General features: G+C 36.7%; 3 protein-coding genes across 4 annotated transcripts; all 3 read right to left on the reverse strand.

Moving 5' to 3' along the window:
- Positions 1-5,059: 5,059 nt before the first annotated feature.
- On the reverse strand, positions 5,060-14,192 carry LOC101898672 (ankyrin repeat domain-containing protein 39). The gene is made up of 3 exons (XM_005186371.4): positions 14,047-14,192; positions 13,772-13,978; positions 5,060-5,644 (listed from the first exon to the last, which is right to left on the reverse strand). The coding sequence occupies exons 1-3, from the start codon at positions 14,147-14,149 to the stop codon at positions 5,406-5,408; spliced, it is 549 nt and encodes a 182-aa protein (XP_005186428.2). The 5' UTR covers positions 14,150-14,192; the 3' UTR covers positions 5,060-5,405.
- Positions 14,193-14,381: 189 nt separating this feature from the next.
- On the reverse strand, positions 14,382-14,831 carry LOC101898327 (uncharacterized). Its single transcript, XM_005186369.4, has one exon. It carries the CDS (start codon positions 14,799-14,801, stop codon positions 14,385-14,387), a length of 417 nt encoding a protein of 138 aa, XP_005186426.1. The 5' UTR covers positions 14,802-14,831; the 3' UTR covers positions 14,382-14,384.
- Positions 14,832-14,840: 9 nt separating this feature from the next.
- Positions 14,841-25,124, reverse strand: LOC101898503 (uncharacterized). Of its 2 annotated transcripts, XM_059125649.1 has the most exons (4): positions 24,732-25,124; positions 17,778-17,881; positions 15,198-15,317; positions 14,841-14,985 (listed from the first exon to the last, which is right to left on the reverse strand). In XM_059125649.1, the coding sequence occupies exons 1-4, from the start codon at positions 24,811-24,813 to the stop codon at positions 14,968-14,970; spliced, it is 324 nt and encodes a 107-aa protein (XP_058981632.1). In that variant the 5' UTR covers positions 24,814-25,124; the 3' UTR covers positions 14,841-14,967. The 2 variants fall into 2 exon arrangements, with proteins under 2 accessions (XP_058981632.1, XP_011293711.1); XM_011295409.3 differs by lacking the exon at positions 14,841-14,985 and having other exon boundaries at positions 14,996-15,317.
- Between the last annotated feature and the right edge of the window lie 180 nt (positions 25,125-25,304).

The following is a 25,304-nucleotide window of genomic DNA, read 5'->3' on the forward strand; positions in this document are numbered from 1 at the left end:
AAAGAGAGAGAAAAGACCCAAAAACGATTTGTTTTGTTAATATGATACCTGAGACATTAGAAGTTCGGAGCAACCATGAAATTAATCAAAACCGCTATAAGGAAAACTTCAATCATGGAAAATTTGTTTGGCGTTAAATATCGGAATCAGTACCAATATTAAATATTTTGACAAAAGGTGACTTGGACTTTCTGTAGCCAGAAATTTGGTGCCATTGTTGGCACCTGTCGCAGGGCCAGCAAAACTAAACGCAGTACTGATTGAAGCGCCTATAAAGTAGACTTTAAGAAGTACAAAAGTGAAATAAAGAAGGCTAATCGCAGATCTTGGGTCAGCTTTTGTGCGTCTATAGAAGGGGGTAGATAATGCTCTAGATTTCGAGATTATGGTATATGGACTAAATTTGGTCTAAAGAGTCTCGACCTCCTATCTATCTATATTTCCCGGTTGTAAGATAGTAATGACAAAACACCCTCCGTACATTGCACAGCGGGAGATGTGAGACTTATAGGAAGGATAAAAAGCTACCCTAATATTATATAGGCAATCAACACCTTTCAATTATACAATGTTGCGAAATGCATCTGAATAGCTATTGGCTATCTTGCAGGAGATTTTCAAGACTTGTTTTATGTTGTGCTTAGTACCCAGTCTGTGAAAAGAGGTAAGAGTAACCTATGTTCCCAAAGCCAGGAAACCTAATCAGACATTACATAAATATTATACAGATCGATTGACCTCTTTCCCATTCTAATGAAGGCCTTAGAAAGGATACTACACCTGGAAATTCGTTCAAATTTAAATGTAAATATAATAAGTACATTGCAGCACGTCCATATCAAGAGTCGGTCAGTGGAGACAGCCCTACAAGAAATTGTCACGTGCATTGAGAAAAATATGGAAAACTTCAATTTGATATTGTATCCTTTTCTCGATATAGAGAGTGTTTTTAACAATGTGTCAGTATATTTTTAGCTCATTATACCCTCAGCCCTATGGCTACAGAGGATATATTTCATTTGATACGACCAAAACGTGCCTAGTCGAAATAATAAATCCTAGGTCTCTTTGGATCAAATCGGTTTCAGGACATTTGGGGTCGATCTAGCGATGTCCGTCCATCTGTCTGGCTGGTGCGCATGATAACTCTCGATGGGAGTATCCGATTTGATTCAAACTTGGTACATTGTAATATGATTTTCAAACTTATATCGGGTTCGGTCTACTCCTTCTGGTACCTCCCACACGAAATGTCAACATTTTCATAGAAAATTATTTACTGTACAGAAAGAAAAAGGATAATCCGATTTTGCTCCAACTTTGCAAATCCTAATATTTGCATCAGTACTAGGTCGGGTGCGAAAATGGATCCACTCCATCAAGTAGCTCCCCCACAAATGGTCATAAATTTGAATAATTATTAGGCTGGAAATACATAAAGAGCTTGAAGTCATGGCTAGGCATATTTTGTGACATTTCATAAAGGGATTACAGAGCCGCACCAAAATCCTGCCGTCGTTTTCCATTATAATTTGACATTAATATGCCTAGCCATGACTTCAAGCTTGTTATGTACTTAGCCCATGGTAGAATTACAAGGTAACCCTTTCAGGCCAGCTGTAGTCAACTTGATATGTCAAACAAGTTGTTGTAATTCGAATTCGCCGTAGAAATACATAACAGAAATTCAAACATCATAGAGAAAAAAAATAAAAACACACAAATAAACACAAAAATATAAAAATTAAATTTTGTGATAAAGTTCAAATAAAAGAACAGAATATGAGGTGTTGTGCTGTTTGTAAAAAAAGGATAGTGATCGACAAGCAACATTTTTAATGTATCCAAAAGACGAAGAGGTTGAAATGAAGTGCGATTTGTGGGATCACTTTAACCACAACCTCAAAATTTGTTCTCATCACTTCAACCCAAAGTATAAAACGGGGAAAAGTTGTAGAATAAGATTATTTCCATGCGCTTTACCAGAGATGCATCAATTCTATTCTGGTGGTTCAAAAAAGAAATTTCCAGGGTACGTACAGGGTTGCCCATATTCGATGGACCCATGACTCTTTGGGCCCATTCCAATCGACGAGGCTTGTCCGCAGGCAACATTCTTTGCGTCAATTGAATTTTGTACGGGAACAAATGCAAATCAATGTGAATAATCCGTTGTAAAGTGGACCGAGCCATGCCCAACTGCTGAGAACGGCGTTTTTGGGATGTTCTTGGGGACCTCTCAACACTGGCTCGTACGGCAGCGATATTCTCGGCCGATCGCCTTAGTCGACTTTTATATGGCCTCTTCGGATTAGAAAAAGCCTTACGAGTCGAAAATTTTTCGTATAAACGCTTAATGGTGTTCTTAGAAGGCGCACTTCTCACATTTTTTAATGTTTTAAAAGCACGTTGAGTTTTCACAATAGATTTCTTGTATATTTCAACTATTTCAGAGCGCTCGCGTGGCGTGTATTGTTTCATGGTAAAAATCTGCTTGGACTGACGCTTCAAACGCGGTATGTCATTAAGCGATGTGACATCTCTGTCAAAAGTTATGGCGTTGCCAGATGGGTCCGTCGAATATGGACAACCCTGTATTTGCCAGAAGTGAGAATGTTAATAAAATATATAAAATACGGTTTATATGTAGATGAGCCCAATGCGAAGAAGTCGGGAGGATGCTTCAGTGTGAGGCTGGAATAAATAGGCTATACCAAAACGTGGACCGATATGTCCCATTTGCAATACCAACCATCCTAGGAACAATACACACACTTGTGCCAAATTTCAAATGGACAGACAGACGGACATAGCTAAATAGTCTTAGAATTTTATGCTGATTATGGGTCTACGACGAATATTTAGAGGTGTTACAAACGGAATAACAAAGTTAATATACCCTCCTACCCATGGTGGAGGGTATACGAAATTATTAAGTAGCTTACAATTTCTCGACCTTGATATTGGTGGAAATAAAAAAGTTCCACCGTAGTTACACACAGGTTTAAATTCACAAGTTCCACGCATATATGTACATTTATTGTTTAAACACTTTTAATGGCAAAGCATAAACCCTAATTCTAATACAAAAGGATAACTTGAGATCTTTACACATTTCTTAAAAGCCTATATCTAATGCTACAAGGTGAATTATTTATTTTATTAAGAGAATAAAAAATAAGTGATAACATAACATATCTATCTTTTGTATCTTCACACTGGATTCTGTGCTGTTAAAAATGTCGTGAGGAGTGGGACGACATTGCCCATCTCCGCTCTATGTTTGTTAAAAATATTGCGATGCACTATGTTTGGATGATGATCCATTCTACAGCTATCGTACGCACCAGCCAGAAAGACGGACGGATCGAACCCAAATGTCCTGAAACGGATTTGGTCGAAAGAGGCGTTATTTCGATCAGATACATTTTGGTCATATCAATTTATACAAACCTTCTGTAGCGATATGACTGATGGTATAATACGTATACACTTCCAGTTATTGCAGTATTTTCAATTTATATGTTAAAAAATATTCTAATCTCAACTAATATATACATATGAATAAACCAAAATAAACTTATTCAATGTTTCAGAACGAAGAGTTCTGATTGGTGCAAACCAATTTGCCCCAAATTTTATACTTCAAATAAATTCGCCCTGATTAAAACTTTGACATATCAAGTTTCTAAAAAAGTTGCTTTGTTGTAATTTTCGCCTATGTTGTTACCTGTTATTTCTACCATGACTTAGCCCTTTACTCTAATAAAATGTGACGTAAGTGTCCGATTGTCTTCAAATTACACACGTCACAATATTTTTATTAACCCAAGGTCTGGTGTGAAGATGGAATATATTGGTACACTCCTTCCGGATCCCCCACACAAAGTGTCAAAATTTGCAATATTCATAAAGCGAAATTAGTATCCGATTCCATTCAGACTTGGCACATCTCAATATTTCCATCAACACAAGATCTTTTATAAAGATGGTGGAGATCGGACCATTCCTTCTGGTACCTCCCACACAAAGGATCAAAGTTTTGAACAACCAAAACGATCTTAAAATCCGAAATAAGCATCCGGTTCCCTTCATATTTCACACATCTCAACATTTCCGATAACACAAGATCTATTATGAAGATTGTAGATATCGGACCATTCCTTCTGGTACCTCCCCCATAAAGAGTCAAAATTTTGAACAACCAAAATGTTCATAAAAACCAAAATTTGCACCCGGTTCTCTTCAAATTTTGCACATCCCATTATTTCTACTAACACAAGATTTGCTGTGAAGATGGGATATATCGGCGCATTTCTTCTGGTACCTCTACGGCATAGGATTTAAGATTTTGAAAAACAAAACGCTCAAAGTAAGCGAAATAAGCATCCAACTCGCTCCAAATATCACACTTCCAAACATTTTTGCTAACACAAGATCTGTTGCGAAGATAATATATATATCTGCCAACCCCTTTTGGTACCTCACCACACAAAGGGTCACAATTTCCAATGCTTATATCGGTCATAATTTGCAAAACAAGTCGGCGATTCTTTACAACTTGCTATATCTAAATATTTCTCTTAACCAGAAATCTGCTATGAATATGTAATTTATCGGAATTTATGATTTCGCATAAAATTGGATATAAATGTTCGATTTCCTTCAAATTTGACCCATGCCAATATTTAGATGAAGGAATAAAATGGAATACTTTGGTCCGATATATCTGTTACCTCACATATATTTCCACATTTCCCAAATATGTGCATATATTTCATATAAAGTATTGGAAGTAGTCGATATAGTCCAAATGTGGCACGTTGTAATATTTATATCAGTTTTAGGTCACATACAAATTGGTCAATATTGGCCATCTGCTTTGGAACCTCCCTCATAAAGGGTTAACAGTTTGAATAATCAGAATCAAAAGGCATCTGTCGGAAAACCCGACTGATACTATTTTACTTATCTTTAATTTTTCATAACAGTTTGTTTTCTTTTTGATTCTTTCTTTTGCCATCAAAATCTCCGCTTGTAATAAAATTGCAGAAATACATATTTTTTTAACTATATTCTTATTTATTCATTAAATAACTTTATGCTACACATGTAGGTATGTACTTCTTTTTTTTGTTGGTTTAGTAATAATCTTTAAAAATACTTTATTGGTTAGTTAAAGTTGAAATATATAAATTGTTATATTTTTGTTTTTCAATGTTGAAATGCACTTAATTTGATTTTTTCTTCTAAAAAAAGAGACAAAATATTTTATATTTTATGCACGATTATGGATTATTAATAAATGTATACAGATAAATAGAGATATATTTTGTGTGTGTGTGTGTGTGTGTATAGTAATTTATTTTGAATCCTCTTTTTTGCGGGGGATTAGATTTAGATTTTTAGGGTTTAAGCAGCAATTTGAAATCATCATTGGCATTCTTTGCTAAATATTCAAATGGTATTTTATTCTTATTATCGGCTACATCTTTGAGTTTGGGATTTTTCTCGAGAAGAAATTTACTAACTTCCAAATGGCCACCGATTGCAGAGCGATGCAAGGCCGTTTGACCATCATCATCCTGTATATCAACATTGGCATGGGCACTGTTCACCAATAGTTTAACTATGTGAAGGTGACCTGGAAGAATAAGAAAAAGGGAATATTAAACATTTTTTTTTAATATTTTTTTTTCAAAGCCTCAGCAGCAGAGCTTTAGCAGTTTGATGTTAAAATATATGTCAAGTTAAAAGTAGTAGTAGATACCTTTTGTTGCATACATGTGAAAATATACGATTACATGCAACCCGGATACAACCCTGAATTTTTAAAATGGAACGAAGTTGAAGATACGAAGCCAACCTGACAAGGCGTACTAGTTTAAGCTCGTATAATTGATTTTAATAAACGTTTGTGAATTCTTAATTTAATATAAAAACGGTCGTTGTATTTCATTTGAGTATACGGAAACCAACAGACTTCAATCGATCACTTGACATTTTTCTCAGAAGTGGGATACGACAAGTCTTATTGGAAGAAGCGTCTACCAACAAGAAATATGGAGAATTTGCACAAATGCACGGTTAAGCAGTTGCAAGCGAAATGCAGAGAAATTGGTGTTTCTCAAAGTGGTAACAAAAAGCAATTGATCGAACGACTTGAAGTCAACAACGAAAGCGAGCTGCACGGATTCGCATCTCCTCATGATATGCAGGAGCGAATTTCGCATTTGGAAGATATGGTAACTGAATTGCGTTCATCTATGGAGCAACGTGGACAATCAGAATTTGAGCCGAACAACGCATCATCCCCTTTGAACACGTTTTCGACACCGGATGGTAATATGTCCCTGCAAGGCACACGGCCTAGCTTGCCAAACGTGGCAAACGTTGTGACAATATTACCGGAATCACGTTCGATTCCATCGTATGTTCAAACGAATACTTCTTTTGGTGCATTTCAGACTACGTCAACAATTCCAACGGTCCACACGTGTGCTTCTGCTGGTTTACCAACGTTTACACCTTCATTGCACGGACATGCTCAACTTCCACGAAATACAACGCAAAATGTAGCGACGTCATGCTACAACGTACCAACACATATAACGACACATTCGAATTTTACAACAGCAACACCGACAGGAGTGTTCACGCAGCCGAACAATGGATATGTTCAATCAACGCAGCCCTACAACGCATATCTACAACCGCCGATATTTGCAACAAGTGTCTATTCAGCGCCGCCGCAGTCAGAAATAGTTATGCAGCCTTCACAACGTTATGTTCAGCACAACCCCTTTGGGAACGTTAAGGAAATAATTCAACTTTTGCCAGAGTTTAATCCGTCATCTGAAGAATCGATTAATCCTTCACAATTCGTGCGACGTGTGGAATTATTGAAGACAGCTTATAACTGGGACGACGCATCAGTTATATTTGCAGTGCAACAGAAAATGGCTGGCCCAGCCAAGTATTGGGTTGACTCACTGCAAGAGGTATTTCTGTCTTGGCCTCAGTTTGTTAACAAATTTCTTTTAGATTTCCCTCAAAATGTAAATGCAGCCGATGTACACATTAGAATGGCACAGACAAAACGGCAGTTCGACGAAACGCCGCAGGAATATTATTACAGAATGTATGCTATTGGAAAACGGGGCAATATAAATGAATCATCCATAGCACGGCATATAGTCAACGGAATTAATGATCAAGGATTGAAGCAGAAAATATCTAACGAGTATATTACCTGTAATCAACTTTTGAGTGACATCAACGCATACTGTAGTTATAACGAGGTAAGAAGAGTGCTGAACCCGATATCGAATAAGACGAAACGTAGCAATGAAAATAGAACTGCCCCAGAAAGGAAAAGCGATGAAAGAGTGAATAAATTCAAATGTTTTAATTGTGGTAATACTGGTCACAAAGCCGTAGACTGCCCAGATCCACAGAAGAAGAATAGATGTACGATATGCAAACGGACTTCACACGGTGCAAGTGAATGTCCAACAAAAACCCTGAACACAAATGTCAACAATATAAGGGACAGCGTAAAGTCCAACGAAATACTATGTAAACGTGTCAAAGTAAAGGACAAGGAGTTTGAGGCATTTATTGATTCGGGAAGTGATCGGAGTCTGATCAGACGAAGTTTTGCAATGATAATTGGCGAAACGGAAAATTGCAGTATGGTTTTAAATGGCTTTGCTGGTGGCAAATACGAGTGCACAAAGGTGGTTAAAGTGCCAATTGACATTGATGAGACGAGTTACGACGTGAACCTTTATGTTGTGGAAAATTCTATGATCCCGAATGATGTTCTTTTAGGTCGAGATGTTTTATGCCAAAAGGGTCGACGCACCATTATTGAAGGAGATGAGTGTTGGATGCAAAACGTAAATGCGATTAGTATCAACGAAGGCTTAACATCTGAAGAGCATAAGAAGTTGCAGTTGAACATTCAAGAAAACCGACAATGTTTTTCAGAAAAGTCAAGCGAATTGGGTAAGTGTAACTTAGTGAAGATGGAAATCGAAGTTACTACTCCAGAACCAATACGATGCAAGCCATATCGACTAGCATTTGCCAAACGTCCTATTGTGGCAAATATTGTGAAAGACTTACTGGATAACGAAATCATAAGGAAATCGAATTCTCCGTATGCATCGGGAATTGTTTTGGTCGAGAAGAGAAATGGTGAACACCGTTTATGTATAGATTATAGACAGTTGAATCGAATAACCGTACGTATAGCGCATCCTACGCCTGTACTGGATGAACAGATTGCACAACTCGCCGGAAATCGTTATTTCACCACACTCGACTTACGTATGGGTTACCACCAAATTGAAGTAGAGGAAGAATCGAAAAAGTTCACAGCTTTCGTGACTTCAGATGGTCATTATGAATTCAACCGGATGCCATTTGGTTTGGTAAACGCACCTGCAGTTTTTCAGGCAACGATGAACCGAGTTATAAGCTTTATGAAACCAGGAGAAGTTTTAGCGTATCTGGATGACGTCATAATTCCCAGTAAAACAGTCGATGAAGGTCTGGACCGAATAAAAAGATTTTTGGATATCCTTAAGAAATGTGGTCTCACGTTACGATTGGCGAAATGTTCGTTCCTAGCCGAAAAGATTTCTTATTTGGGACACATAGTTACACGTGACGGAATTTTACCTGGAGAAGAAAAAGTAAAAGCGATTAGAAATTTTAAGGTACCAACGAATGTAACAGAAGTACGACGATTCCTTGGCCTAACTAACTTCTTCCGAAAATTTGTAAAGGATTATGCAGCCATTACGAAACCTCTTGCGATGTTGACACGAAAGAGCGAAGAGAATAAATTTCGTTGGGACGTACACCATGAAAACGCATTCAGAAGTTTAATCCAAATTTTGTGTAGTGAACCAGTTTTAGCAATCTACGATATGAAAGCAGATCACGAGGTGCACACGGACGCTAGCAGTCTCGGATTAGCAGGAGTGTTATTACAGTCCGATGGTAATGGTAATTGGCAACCAGTGTTTTATTTTAGCCGCCACTGTTCTGAAACGGAATCGAAATATCACAGTTACGAGCTGGAAGTTTTAGCTGTGGTTGAAACGGTGCAGCGTTTCCGTATATATTTACTTGGAAAGCCATTCCGAATCGTCACTGATTGTGCCGCAATTACTAATGTGAAGACAACGAAGGAATTACAACCTCGAGTAGCACGATGGCTGATGAAATTACTTGAATTTGATTGTGAGTATGTACACCGACAAGGGTCACGTATGGCTCACGTTGATGCTCTCAGCCGTTCACCGGATCAGCCACAGACGGAGATTGAACCAGCAGGGTTCATAATGAATATTGATAGCGATGATTGGATTCTCACGATGCAGCTAAACGACGACCACATAAAGAATATTATGAGAGTACTGCGAAATGAATTGAAATCTGAGCAAGAGAAACAGATAAAATCTGAATACTTATTGGAAAAACATCGACTATACCGGAAAACGAAAAATGGACTACGATTGGTCATACCGAAGGCTATACGATGGCGCATAGCTAAATACTGTCATGATGATATTGGCCATTACGGGTTGGAGAAAAGCCTCTCACGAGTCGAACAAACGTTTTGGTTCCCCCGCATGAGGAAATATATGAAGGAGTACATTGCAGCGTGTGTAGAGTGTTGCTACAACAAGGCAAAAGGTGGTAAACACGAAGGAGCTCTACATTTTAGTAATGTCGAACCGCTACCATTTAGGCAAGTACATATTGATCACTTGGGACCGTTTATAAGAAGCAAGCATGGTCATACACATATAGTGGCAATCGCCGATTCCTTTACGAAATTTGTGGTTATTAAAGCTGTAAGGAATACGAAGACATTGCCCGTCATCAACGTTTTAAATGAGGTTAGTGGATACTTTGGTTTACCTCGAAGAATAATTTCGGACCGTGGGACAGCTTTTACGTCAAAAATGTTTGAGGAATATTGCGATCGAAACAATATTCAACACATTAAGAATGCCGTTCGTACACCAAGAGCCAATGGACAAGTTGAGAGGGTCAATCAACTTATCCTGTCTTATTTACGAACTACCACTGAAGAACCGAAGGATTGGGACTCGGCACTTCACGTTTTACAATGGTCAATCAATTCAACCAAAAATTCGACAACAGGTTACAGTCCGAATGAGTTGATTTTCGATTACAAGCCCACCGACTTAATACAAAACCGATTGTTAGCAGCTGTACAAGATGATGTACAAAACGAAGAAATTTCCATCAACGAAAAACGTATCATGGCCGCAGAAAACATCAAAAGCGAACGAGAACGATGGAAGAAAAGATTTGACAGCAAGCATTCGAATCCGAAATTGTATGTGGAAGGTGACTTGATCCTTATACAGAATGAACCACCAGCGACAGGTGAATCCCGGAAGTTAGAACCTAAATACAAAGGTCCATACATAATAGCACGAGTATTGGGCAACGACAGGTACCTGATAGAGGACATTCCTGGAATAAACATCACGAATAGGAAATTCTGTTCCGTATTCAGTTCCGACAAGTTGAAGAAATGGTGTGAATGTTCCCCCGAATTGGATGTTTCAAGCGAAGATGAAGCCGAGGACGACTTCAGGTCAGGAAAGGCCGAGTTGTCAAGTTAAAAGTAGTAGTAGATACCTTTTGTTGCATACATGTGAAAATATACGATTACATGCAACCCGGATACAACCCTGAATTTTTAAAATGGAACGAAGTTGAAGATACGAAGCCAACCTGACAAGGCGTACTAGTTTAAGCTCGTATAATTGATTTTAATAAACGTTTGTGAATTCTTAATTTAATATAAAAACGGTCGTTGTATTTCATTTGAGTATACGGAAACCAACAGACTTCAATCGATCACTTGACATATATATTTTTTCCAAGGACTATGTGAGTCGTCACAAATCTTTTTGAAGAGCCAAAAAACTAATTACCATGTGATCCAAAGACCATCAGAGCCGAATATTTTCAAGGACAATCAGAGGTATGAAGTTGAATTGTTAGGTTTTAGTTTTTTAAGGACCTTTACAGGCAATACGGTGAAAAGGAAAGTAATTTTTTAGGAATTTATTTTCAAAAACAATAGGAGACAGTACAAGGTTAGATAAAAAAAACTGCAACAAAGTCAAACGTCAAATTTCAGAATAAGTTTAGATTTATTTGGATTGGTCACCTTTGGCACAAATTATGGCCTTCAAACGGCCAATGAAACCGTCACACGCTGCCCGAATGTTGCTCTGCGGTATTTTGGCCCGGTCCCGGCGAAGCGCTTGCTTGAAGTGATCGACACTTTGATATTTTTTATTGCCAACCTTGCTTTCCAAATTACTCCAGACACAATAGTCCAACGGATTGGTATCCGGAGATTTTGGAGGCCATTGTGCACTGGAAATGAAGCGAGGAACCAAACAATATTTGTTTGGCCCATGTACGAACCTTATTGAAACTGGTGAGAATCGGTTCAAATTTAGATATAGCTCCCATATATATCTTCAACCGATTTCGGGTTAATTGTGCACTAAATGGCCAATATCAGTCCAAATTACCTGAATTTTGACACATCCGACCGAATTCGGTCTAGAAGCAAATACATCAAATTGTGATAGCTCTCATATATATGTTTCATTCGATTGTGTTTTTATGTCCCTCACATTCGTAACATGCATTCGACAACAGTGATATTTGGTACCAGATATCTCATAGAGCTCAGAAATACCTTTGCAAAATTTTATCGAGATCGGCTAAGATTTGGATATAGCTTCCATATATATTCATAATCCGTTTTAAATCCCAAATGGAGTGAGTTTCGGGACGCACATTTCCATTTGGAGGAACTCGGCTTCCATATATATTTTTTTTAATGTAATCCTTCTCGAAGTGATATCAGATACTCTATAGCAATGTTATTTGGTATAGAAGATAAAAATGTCCTCGTCAAATTTACTGAAAATCGATTCAGAATTTCATACGTCTCCCATAGATAAGTTCCCTCTGAAAACAAACTATAACTGCTCTAAAGCCAAACGTTGATATGTGGTATGATCTACTTCAAATAAATTATTTTGTTAAGGGAGCTTTATTAAATACGCATAGCATAGTAGTATCCTGGTACTTTCCCCACAAAAGATTCACATTTTCCACAAGAGTGGAGAAAATCGTCGATACAATCGAAACTTGGCAAGCCGTAATATTTGCATCCGACTTATGTCAGATGAGAAATGGACAATATTAGCCCACTCCTGCGGTACCTCACCCAAAAGGATTAACATTATCGATTGTGTTCATACTACTAAAAATGAGGTTGTGGGTGATAGAAGGGATACGGAAACGAGACAGAGAGGAAAAGTTTTATAGAGAGAAGTGTAGTTAGTTGGCTGATCTATCTAGCCAGGGAATTCTTATGGCAAATTTGTAGATGTTGATAAGACCTATGTCTACGTTAAGAGTTTCTATCTCCCACCCACCTTTTGTGAGATAAAATGGGACATCTGTGTAATGGGTGTTTAATCGTCTGTACATCTTTTGCTTTATCTTCACATAGCCTATAGTAGTAATGTACGCTGTTATGCCATCTTGAAGTCAGATATCTGCCACTGCAAGTCTGCATGCCTACTCCTTTACCATAAAGTCTAGGGCTGTTTTGGAATGCAGGAGATCCTTGGATCACGAAATTGGCTAGGCTCGATTAAACCACACCAGTGCCACTTCTTCCAGGTAATTCATAGACATTACTCTGAGAAAACTCAGCCACAAAGGCTGGATGAAATGGAATGTAATATATCCAAGAGAATCTCTGAGAAGAGAACAAAATCGCTATTGTCCTTGTCGGAACCTGATTTAAAACATGTGGTGGGCATCATCACAGATCACTGCGAAGTGAGGACTCATTCATTAACGCGAGACACAGGATAGTGGGGGAACAACTGTCACACGATTTGTCTTCGTTCTTTAACACTGACCCTACATTAATTCTTCAGTTAGCCAGAAGACTTATATGTCATAATTTGCGAAACAAGTCGGCGATGCTTTATAACTGGCTATATCTTAATATTTCTCTTAACCAGAAATCTGCTAAGAATATGAGATTTATCGAAATTTATGATTTCGCATAAAATTGTATATAAATGCTCGATTTCCTTCAGATTTTGCATATACCAATATTTATACCTTACACCACATAGTGGTAAGGGTATTATAGCTTTGTGCATTTGTTTGTAACATGGAGAAGGAAGCGAGATAGACCTATAGTTACTTTTGAGGATCTCCATAGAATCACTTTCTGAGTTAATTTATGCATGCAGTCCGTCTGTCCGTCCGTTCGTCTGTCCATGTATTCTTGTAAACAAAATGCAGGTCGCATTTATTATCCGATTGAGATGAAATTTTGCACAAATCATTTGTTTGGCCCATGGACGAACCCTATTGAAATTGGAGATAATCGGTAAAAATTTAGATATAGCTCCCATATATATCTTCGTCCGATTTGCCCTTTATTGTGCACCAAAAGTGTAATATCAGCCCGAATATCTTTGCCAAATTTTATCGAGATCGGTTCAGATTTGGATATAGCTCCCATATATAACTTCGTCCGATTTACCTTTTACTGTGCACAAAACGTCTAATATTTGTCCAATGGGATGAAGTTTGGCACATACGACCGAATCGAGTCCAGACTTCTTCTTTATTTTTTTTTTGAATTTCTAAATAAACATACCCATCATAGCTGCACGATGCAAGGGTGTAACACCACCCTTGGTAACGGCATTGACATCAGCTTTGCCCTCATTAATGAGTAGTTTACAGATTTCTTCGTTGCCATTACGCGCCGCATAATGTAAAGCTGTATAATCACAATTATCCAAATCCATGGTTTTACCTTTTTGGATAAAACTGCGCACCCGATCAACTTCATTGTATATTACTGCAAAAAGAGGAAGAGGATAATTTCAATAGAAGTCATCGTTAAAACTATAAACAACCAACACTAACCTGCATTCCAAATGCCTCGATCAAATTCCATATCCGTGATAGTCTGCTGGGCAGGTTGAACTTGTTTGTGACACTTGCAACAATCAGCCTTGTGTCGGTCCATGATGATGACGATGTTGTATTATTTGCTGTTTACGATATATTTTTATTTTAAATATTCTGATTTTTTATTATGCCTTTTTAAGTATTTGGAAAAAAAATGTTTTTATTTGAGGTTATGTCTTGCGTGTTGGGGTCTTTTTTTTGTTGCTTTTCTTCAGAAAGATAGAATGTTGTTGATTAGTTGTCTTTTTTGTTTGTTGTTGTTGTTGGATAATAATTCTAGAATATATGTTTGCTTAAATTTCACGTTGCATGGTCCAACAAATTTCTGCTTCACCCGAACTGCATACCACCTTATAGCTTAACTGGGCCAATGTGTTCATCATAATCATGGGCGGACATGAAATCATAACACCATTGACCACTGGCTTAATGCCATTCTCAAAACGTTTCGATAAAGCGTGCAGTTCGGTATCGTTTAGACCGAAGACCTGACAGGAACGATCGTGCAGGGAACCTTTAACGGTAACATAAGCAAAAGTCCCCTCGTTATTGACCACGGGTACTGGAATGGTGACTACACTGGCCGGTTGGGGGGCAGCAGGTGCCGCAACAACGGGAGGAGGGACAACACACTGATTGGACACCGAAGAGGATGACAAAGATTCTGGTAAAGGATTTGTAGTAGCTGTGTTAGTTGGTTCAGATTCCATTTCCTTGCTAACAATTAAATTTAAGGTTCAAACTTCTTTATATATACTTTTACAATACGGGCCTTAAAGCCGTGTTTTTCTAAATGTTTTTTTTTTCAACTTGTTATGGTATTGAAGTGTAAATTTCTCAAATAGTTTTGTTGTGGCTGTTTCTTTTCCCTATTTTTTATCTGGTTTTTAGTTTCTTTTAAAAAAAAAAACTTGGCTTTGGAGTCTAAACGAATAGAATGTTACAAAAAAAGGGGAAAGGCGGGGTAGGTGTTTTTTGTTTGTTTGAAATATTACTAACAACACAACAAATGTTGAACCGAATTGAATTTATTCGGGCGAATGCACTTTTTGATAATTGCCTAAACTGGCCGCTTCCCTTCCAATATTTGAGAGATTTTCCCTTACAACTGATTCTGTTTCTAATGGCTCCGGTTCGGCAAACTCTTTGCGCATTGTCCACATATACTCGTTGTAGTCTTGCTTAACGGCTGTCGATGAAGAGGCCACAACGCGAAAACCTAAAATCTGAAAAATAAAAAGAAATAGAAATGGAGATTATAATTATTCTTGAGACACTCAAGGGAATTTTGATAGTGAGATGATTGTAAAAGAACTAAAGATATTCGTGAGGACTTCATACACTATATTTATACCCTACACCATATAGTGGTAAGGGTATTATGTCTTTGTGAATTCGTTTGTTTCATGGAGAAGGAAGCGAGATAAACCCACAGTTACTTTGGAGGATCTTAATGGAATTACTTTCTGAGTCGATTTATGCATGTCAGCCCGTCTGCTGTCCGTCCATGTGTTCTTGTGAACAAAATGCAGGTCGCATTTATTATCCGAATGAGATGGAATTTTGCAAACAAAATTTGTTTGGCCCAAGGACGAAACGGAATTGGTGATAATCGGATCAGATTTAGATATAGCTCCCACATATCTTCAAACGATTTGGGGTTAATTGTACACCAAATGGCTAATATAAATCCAAATAACCTGTATTTTAGTACATCCCACTGAATTCAGTCTAGAAGCAAAGAAATCAAATTTAGAGAAAATCGGTTCAGATATAGCTATAGCTCCCATATATATGTTTCATCCGATTTGGGGTTTTAAGTCCTTCACATGAGTAATATGCACTCAAGAAGTATGATATTTTGTACCAGACATCAGGTACCGCCCAGAAATAACTCTGCCAAATCTTATCGAGATCGCTTCAGATTAGGATATAGCTCCCATATATATCTTTATCCGATATCAGGTTTATTGTGCACCAAATGGCTAATATCAACCCAAATGGACTGATTCTTGGCATGTACGACTGAATTCATACTATAAACCAGTACATCAAATTTGATGTAAATCGGTTCAGATATAGCTATAGCTCCCATATATATATGTTTCATCTGATTTTGTGTTTAAGTCCCTCACAATCGTAATACCCATTCGAGAACAATGATATTTGGTACCAGTTATCAGATACAGCCCAGAAATACCTCTGCCAACTTTTATGAAGATCGGTTCAGATTTGGATATAGCTCCCATATATATCTTCAACTAATTTCGGGTTAATTTTGGTGCACAATTGACCAATATCAGTCCAAAAGTCCTGAATTTTGGTACATCCGACTGAATTCAGTCTAGAAGCATGTACATCGAATTCGGAGAAAATCGTTTCAGATATAGCTATAGCTCCCATATATAAGTTTCATCCGATTTTGTGTTTAAGGCCCTCAATTTCGTAATATGCATTCGACAACAATGTTATTTGTTACCAGATACTTTATAGAGCTCGGAAATACCTCTGCCAAATTTTATCGAGAACAGTTAAGATTTGGATATAGCTCTCATATATATCCTGAATCCAATTTCAGGTTTATTGTGGAAATAATGGCTAATATCAGCCCAAATAGAGTGAATTTCGGGACGTAGGTTTCCATTTTGTGCACTCGGCTCCGATATATATATATATATATATTTCTAATATAATCCTTCTCCAAGTGATATCATGCACTCTATAGCAAACTGTAACTGCTCAAAAGCCAAATGTTGATAGGTGGTATGATCTACTTGAAATAAATTCTTTTGTACGGGAGCTCTACTAAATATGCATACTAGTGTAGGGTATCATTGGTTCCGCCCAACTTTTGATTTTTCCTTACTGGTTTTTCACAGAAGAATTGAGAATTTTTGTAGTGTTACGAAATAATCTTTATATCTTCTATCTACATATCCTCTAAAAATCCACAGATATTCAAGAGAAAATCTACGAAATTTTTTAAAAACAGATATCAATGAGAAGTTGTGTGGATCTTCATACGAAGTCCTTAGAGAGTAGTTTACTATCATCATTTACATTATCATCTCGCTTGGTGGATTTTTTTGGTGCATGATATATACCCTCTGTAGCCATAAGAGTGAGGATATAAAAATGAGTCGAAATTTGTTCACGTCTCCGCCTTCGACTGCAGCAAAATTGCTCGCAACCCTAATCCAAATGCCGTGAATAAAATTTCGCTGCAGCATTAATTTCAACGACTGTATTGAATGACATACTCAGGGAGATTATAATGTCGATTTGAAAGCTTTTTTGGAATTCCCTTCGACTCCAGCAAAATTGCTCGCAACCCTAATCCAAATGCCGTGAAACAAAAATTCGCTGCAGCATTAATTTCAATGACTGTACTGAATGAAATATTCGAGGAGATTATAATGTCGATTTAAAAGCTTTCCCTGGAATGCTCTAAAAAGTCCTCCATAATAAATGTCTTTACATTTGCAAATATGATTGATTCATGATTTTTGGAAAAATTTCGATTCAAATCTTTTTTCCCTCTTCGTTTTTTCTTGAAAATAACTTGTGTGTACAAATCAAATTATGCAGAAAAAAACCCCGATTTAGATTATATGGAGAGAAAATCTCATTAATATTACTATGCAAATTATTTGTGTCTATATATATGTGCATATTCAATACATTACCTCTAGAGCGGACAGTATGTGACAAGGATGTACCAAATAAACAATAGTTGTCTCATCCACTAGACCACCACATGAAAATTTATTCAATTGTTCAATGTCTGGGGCTGAAATTGTAACGAAATGGAAATTGAAAGTTATTATTGATATATTGTGACTTAATAGAATTATGAGAATGATAATTATTGTTATTATTATTAAATAAAGATAACAAAATTCGCTACAATTAACACAAAATTACAAAATGTTTTCTTTTTTCGTAATAAGGTTATATAAAACTAACAAAAAAAGGCAAACAAAAATAACTACAAGTACCAGCAGCAACTGTGAGTGGTGTTAATCAGATAACTTAGAATTTTGGCTTTGCGATTTAATTCCGTGGTGTTTGCTAGGCAACGTTTAACGATAAAATGCCGAATGTATCGAGAAGAAAAAAATAAACGTAGTAGGGAGAGAGTGTACAAATGAAATATTCTAGTAGCAAGTAGAGTTGTTGTGTCATGCTATGCTAAAATACAGTGGGATTAAAAACGGAATTAAACTGTTTGATGCATGGGAAAAGAACTGAAAAAAAGAAAATTTAATCTGCATGCAAATAATTTGAAGGGTAAGTTTTAATTTCACCATTTTTATTCCTTTCGTTGTGAAATAAATAAAATGTTTTTTTATCTTAAAATGTTTTTTTAAGTCAGAATCCAGTGACTTTGTACGTTAAAGGGGAAAGTGTAAAAGTGCCACCTTAGCGGCGCTTTATGTGCCTTTCCCGACGGTTAATATATGGAAACCGGGTGATTTGTTTGTTTCTTATATCATCACATCTGCAGACGCTCGTAGGATGGTCGAATACCCAGGAATAAGACCAAACTCACCATTTGGAGGGTCTCACCATTTGGAACGAACTTGGTAATTTTTGCAAAAATAAAATCCGTTAAAAATTCTTTTCAAAAATTAAAAATACAGAATGTAGCCGTTATATTAGGGTTTATAAAAATGACGTGGACCTGCATAGACAACTTTTGTCTAAGCCATTCAAATGCTAAACTTGAAATAAAATTCGGTAAATAATGCCGCTAAAATCATCAAAATCCCGAATATCGGGAGGTACAGTTATATGGGGAATATACCACAACGTGGACCTGCACAGACAATTTTCTGTCTTAGGCTGTAGTATCCATTACGAACTTCAAATACCAAATTTGATATAAATCCGGTGAATAATGTCGCTAAAATCATCAAAATACCGAATATGGGGAGGTACCGTTATATGGGGGCTATACGAATACGTAGACCTGCACAGACAATTTTCTGTCTTAGACTGTAGTATGCATTACAAACTTCAAATGCCAAATTTGAAACAATTCCGGTGAATAATGTGGCTAAAATCATTGAAATACCGAATATCGGGAGGTAACGTAATGTGGGGGCTATACGAAGACGTGGACCTGCACAGACAATTGTATGTCTTAGGCTGTAGCATCCATTACGATCTTGAAATACCAAATTTGATACAATTCCGGTGAATAATGTCGCTAAAATCATTAATACTATCGGGAGGTACCATTATATGGGGGCTATACGAAGACGTGGACCTGTACAGACAATTTCCTGTATTAGTGTGTAGTATGCATTACGAATTTCAAATACTTAATTTGAAATAAAACCGGCTAATAATGTGACTAAAATCATTGAAATACCGAATATCGGGAGGTATATACCAAAACGTGGACCTGCACAGACAATATTCTGTCATGGGCTGTAGTATCCATTACGAACTTCAAATACCAAATTTGATATAAATCCGGTGAATAATGTCGCTGAAATCATCAAAATACCGAATATGGGGGGTACCATTATATGGGGGCTATACGAAGAAGTGGACCTGCACAGACAATTTTCTGTCTTAGGCTGTAGTATCCATTACGAACTTCAAATACCAAATTTGATATAAATCCGGTGAATAATGTCGCTAAAATCATCGAAATACCGAATATGGGGAGGTACCGTTATATGGGGGCTATACGAATACGTGCAGACAATTTTCTGTCTTAGGCTGTAGTATTCTTTACGAACTTCAAATACCAAATTTGAAACAATTCCGGTGAATAATGTCGCTAAAATCATTAAAATACGGAATATCGGGAGGTGCCGTTGTATGGAGACTATACGAAAACGTGCACCTGCACAGAGAATTTTCTGTCATAGGCTGTAGTATGCATTACAAACTTCAAATGGCAAATTTGAATAATGTCGTTAAAAACATTAAAATACGGAATATCGGGAGGTGCCGTTGTATGGAGGCTGTATGAAAACGTCAACCTGTACAGACAATTTTTTGTCTTAGGCTGTAGCATCCACTACGAACTTCAAATACCAAATTTGAAAGAATTCTGGTGAATAATGTGGCTAAAATCATCAAACTACCGAATATCGGGAGGTACCGTTATGTGGGGGCTATACCAAAACGTAGACCTAGGCACATTCAATACCAAAAGTCCTGCAGACATAATATACATTTGAGTAAAATTTTATCAACCTAATTCATTTCAATCAAAAGGCTAGAGCGATTTTCACAGACGCACATACGGACGTACATCGCTAAATCGACATACAATTTTACGCTGATCAAAAATGTATGTACTTTGTGGGGTCTAAAATGTATATTTCGAGGTGTTACAAACGGAATGACAAACTTAATATACCCTACATGCTATGGTGGAGGGTATAAAAATGAGATAATAATTTATTATAGATAGATAATAGAATATTACCCTGATCATGAATATATTAACTGTATAAAAATCTAGATCAACGGGGCTATGATGCGTGTATAATAATTATTCATACTGATGCAGTCATAGATGCTGATCATCAAGAGATTTGAAGAACGTCTGCTCGCAAGTCAAATCAGTTAAGTTAGATTTTTGGGCCGCTGGTCGTCACAAAGATTTCAAAAAAGAAGGTCTTCTCTATCGTTATAGAGAACTTCATCTGTGTCGTAGGTTCCAAATTACCGAGATATAATCTGCACCTTATCACGGGAGGTTTATTAAAATCTGCTCAGTTGTGCAGTTTTCATTTATTTTATTTAATGGTTTGAAACAATCTGAAAAGATGGTGAGACGATTAGTGAATGATTTGAACAGCTGAAGTCTTAAAGGGAAGATATGAAATCACTAAACCATTTTCTATGTTTTTCTTTTCACTTTTCAACCCCCAACATGCGTAATCTTCCTCCAGATCAATACCTTTTTTCCAAACTCTTTACTTCATTTAAATATGACTCATAAAATTAACATTTTTCTTTCCAATTGTCCGCTCCACTGTCCAACAAATATCTCGCTCCCTCTCCATAATTTTTTTTCTCTCGCACTAGCGAAAATAGTAGTTATGGTATTGTGCGGTGTGTCATAGCAATTGACCGGCGAGTAGAGATGATATAAAAGTAAATTCTAAAGCCAAATCGACTACTACTGATACCATCATGGAGAAGGGGTCTTAGGGGCAGCAAGGAGTCCAAATAAAGTTGACAGTGTTTCAAGTTTTTTTTTTTCTCTGCTGTTGAGCGTATAAATGTATGCTTAATAAAAAGCCAACAAAACACAAAATAGGTAGATATGTCATTAAACTTTTGTGAGTGGGGTGGGCGAGTGATGTTGGCGTTGTTGTTGCAGTGCGGACGATGACGCATTGTTTTGTAAATATTTGTATTTTGTGTTTTTATTTCAATCTTTTTTTTGCTTTTTTTGTTTGTAAACATTTGCATTTTTAATGGAGAGAAAGCAAATATTGTAGGGAATCATAAAGTTAGGAATGGAATATTTTACTAGGTCTATGGGAATTATCGTAAAAGATCCAATATAGAATTAAGTTTTGATATGTTATAATCCGTTAAAAATCCAATATGGGTCAGAAAGGCTGTTTCTTTTAATAAAATGTGCAGCTCCTTTTCATCGGTATACCCTCAGCCATATGGCTAGAGAGGGTATATATCATTTTATACATCGAAATAAGGTTTTAGACCCTAGGTATCTTTGGATTAAATCGACGTCAAGGAAATGGACGGAAGAAAACAGCAACATCGGCAGAAATGGTTCGAAAAGTAAAGAAGCGACTTGATCGAAACCCGCGTTACAGTGGTCGAAAAATGGCCCGTGAGCTTAACATATCGCAATATTCCATTCGGCAAATATTGAAATATGAGCTCGGGGTGACCATTGAAATTGCAAAAAGTGCAGGAACTTAAACCGCTACACAAAGAAAATAGACACAAAAGATCTAAAGAGTTGTTTCGCTTGACCGAAAGTGGTGAACTGCCGAATTTGGTTTTCTCCGATGAGAAAACATTCGTTGTCCAGCAGTTTGTAAACAAACAAAATGATCGTGTTCACTTGCTAAAGAGGCGCTTGTCTTAGTTTCAGCTTTTTTATCCTACACGTATGTATTCATAAAAATATAAAAAAATATATAAGGGTAGCAAGGTAAGGGTATTTAGGTATTTTTAAGATTTTGGTCCCAATTTCCCATCAAATTGAGTGAAATATGGCATTTTCGGTTGTCTGTGGGTAAATTTACGCCGAATAAATATTTAAACCAAGTAAGAAAAGGTCAAAAGTCGGGCTAACCTACAGCACTATGCATATTTATCAGAGCTCACGTAAAAAAGGTTTATATTGGGCATTTTTGAGCTCTATGAGATATCAATGATTTAGGTGTAAGAAGGCGAGGTTGTAAGAAAAACAGCCACTCCACTCGGTCCACTGTGTTCGTCCTAATTAGGAAAATACGAGAATAGAATAGAGAGAAGAAAAGGAATGAATAGCGAAAAGTGAAGAAATAAAAAGTGTGTTAACGTGTCGTCTTTAGCCATTTTAGTCTTCTGGCTAACTGAAAAATGACTGCTGTCGGAGAGGCAGAATTTGCTTACCCAGTCGCCTTTTTCTCGCTCCTATAAGAGTTGGGTAGTGGCAGAGTAAGTGCTCTGCCGTCTCAGTTTCTTCCTCGTCCTGACAAAGCTTGCAGTATTCAGTATCGTCACCCCCCATTTGGATGTCATGGCCTTCATGTTGTAGTGTTCTGTAATTAGACCCACCACAAGCTTCAAGTCCAGCTTCGTCATGGATATAAGTGACCTTGACCTCCTTTCGGAGTTTACCCCCCAGATCTTCTTGGAGACATTACATTCCCTTCCAGTTAGCCAGTTTTGCTGAAATTTCCCAAGATAATGCTTATGCAGTACTTGGAAGAAGTGACATAGGGGTGGCTTCACTGAGCTCTCAATCTCTAGACCTACTGACTCAGATCCGCACCTGGCCAATTCATCAGCCGATTCATTGCCAGATATGTTGCAATGTCCAGGGACCCAACAGAGTTTGACAAACGAATTAACGTTTTTAATGAGGTACAAAATATCATTATTATAGAGTGCATATTCCGAAAGTGGGACATTTAAACACCAAATCGGAAGAAACATATATGGGAGCAAATTTTAAATACTTGCTTCATGCCTAAATTCCGTTGGAAGTGCAAAAATACACCCCATTTGGACTAATATTAGTCATTTATTGCACAATTAACCTGAAATCTGAAAATATATGACAGCTATATCCAAATCTGAACCGATTTCGATAAAATTTAAAACAGCTATTTCTGGGCTGTATCTGATATGTGGTACCAAATATCATTCCTGTGAAGTGCATATTACAAATATAAGGGACTTAAACACCAAATCGGATGAAACATATATATGCGAGCTATAGCTATATCTGAACCGATTCCCTCCAAACTTTATGTACTTGCTTCTAGACTGAATTCGGTCGGATGTACCGAATCATTTGGACTGATATTTGTTATTTGGTGCACAATTAACTCAACATCGGCCAAAGATATATATGGGAGCTATATCCAAATTTGAACCGATTTCGATTAAATTTAAAACAGCTATTTCAGGGCTGCATCTGATATCTACTACCAAATATTATTCTTGTATCGAGCATTTTACGAATTTGAGGAACTTAAACACAAAATCGGATAAAACATATATATAGGAGCTATAACTATATCTGAAGCGATTTTCTCCGAACTTGATGTACTTGCTTCTAGACTGAATTCGGTCGGATGTACCAAATATTTGGACTGATATTGGCTATTTGGTGCACAATTAACTCGAAATCGGTGGAAGATATATATATGGGAGCTATATCTAAATTTGAACCGATTCTGACCAATTTCGTTAAAAATCGACAAAGAAAGTAATTCTATAAAAATCCACAAAATTAGCTGTGGGCCTATTTCGCTTCCTTCTCCATGTTACAAACAAATGCACAAAGACATAATACCCTTACCACTATGTGGTGTAGGGTATAAAAAAGTTAAAATAGTTTTTGGCCAAAATAAACCATGTCGATCAATGCATATTTTTATTTATATATATATGCTATATACTTCAAAAAATAACCTCCAGATTTTTGCTATTTTAAAGGTTTCCAAAATATTTAATGTAGTTCCATTTTTTAGTATAGTCAAGAATGTGGCGATTCTTTGCATCTTTATTTAATATTTTACTAAAACTAAAATTTCCTTAAAAAATAATATGGACATGATATCTTCTTCACATTTTTTCGGACAATGAGGTATGATAAAGATGAAACAGACATATTTGTGGATATTAACAGTCCACATAATGTGTGAACACATTTCAAAATCTTAAATCTTAATTATAAATATAAAAAAAAAACAATCTTACACATATTCAAATCTTAATTCAATTTTAAATGTGAATTTAAAATTTAATAAACTATGGCGTGCAGAAAAATTCCAACTAAAAATTGTCTAGGAAAGTGTGCATTTTTCTTGTGAAAAAAGAAGTGGACCAATCTATAAAACATTGAAGAAAAAAAAAAGACAGGAAACTATTTTGACAACAATGCTGTTATTAAAAATTTGCCATTGCTTGCTTACCTTTTAATCCTGATACTAGAACACGCCATGGATATTTATGGCTATAGGAGGCTAAATTACCACGAATTATTATGTAGGGCATTTGGTTGGATTTATTTGTGTCGACTTTGAAAGGAGGTGCTGGCCAAGGTGTATATGACAAAAAATACAACGAATTTCAATTCAATGGAAATCAAATGTGTCGAGTTTTTTTCAAACTGGAAAATTGGTTTTTGAATCTTGCGAAATTGATTTTTTTCCAACAAAATTTTTTGTTGGGTGTTGCAGATGATTTGCCTTGTCGTTTTATTTTCCACCTGTCAGTTATTTATAAATTTCACAGGTATTACAAGTTGTTTTGAGTATTGCCTCTTTTTTTTTTGGTTTCTTTTCGTTTCAAAGTTTCTCAAATGACTAAAATGCAAAAGGTTTGTAAAACAGTAGCTTGGCTGGCTGACTAGCCTTACAATTGATTGCCTGGCCTTACTACTTTGTTGGTTTTCTGCCGCCGCTGTTGTTGTTGTGGTAGTAGTAGTTTGTTTTTACCAAGATTTGCCGGTTGTAGTTGCCGCGAAATGTGTGCGCTAGAATTTA

This window comes from Musca domestica, unplaced genomic scaffold, assembly GCF_030504385.1.
Source record: "Musca domestica strain aabys unplaced genomic scaffold, Musca_domestica.polishedcontigs.V.1.1 34, whole genome shotgun sequence".
NCBI classification, from domain to species: Eukaryota; Metazoa; Arthropoda; class Insecta; order Diptera; family Muscidae; genus Musca; species Musca domestica.

Excerpts from the sequence above, each read along its gene's own strand:
- LOC101898503 (XM_011295409.3), bottom strand. The coding sequence starts at position 24,813 with ATGCCCTACATAATAATTCGTGGTAATTTAGCCTCCTATAGCCATAAA. Across the intron at positions 17,882-24,731 it reads TCTAGTATCAGGATTAAAAG|CCCCAGACATTGAACAATTG; the intron begins GTAAGCAAGCAA and ends TTACAATTTCAG. Across the intron at positions 15,318-17,777 it reads ACATACTGTCCGCTCTAGAG|ATTTTAGGTTTTCGCGTTGT; the intron begins GTAATGTATTGA and ends TTTATTTTTCAG.
- LOC101898327 (XM_005186369.4), bottom strand. The coding sequence starts at position 14,801 with ATGGAATCTGAACCAACTAACACAGCTACTACAAATCCTTTACCAGAA.
- LOC101898672 (XM_005186371.4), bottom strand. The coding sequence starts at position 14,149 with ATGGACCGACACAAGGCTGATTGTTGCAAGTGTCACAAACAAGTTCAA. Across the intron at positions 13,979-14,046 it reads TCGAGGCATTTGGAATGCAG|TAATATACAATGAAGTTGAT; the intron begins GTTAGTGTTGGT and ends CTCTTTTTGCAG. Across the intron at positions 5,645-13,771 it reads GCATCGTGCAGCTATGATGG|GTCACCTTCACATAGTTAAA; the intron begins GTATGTTTATTT and ends TTATTCTTCCAG.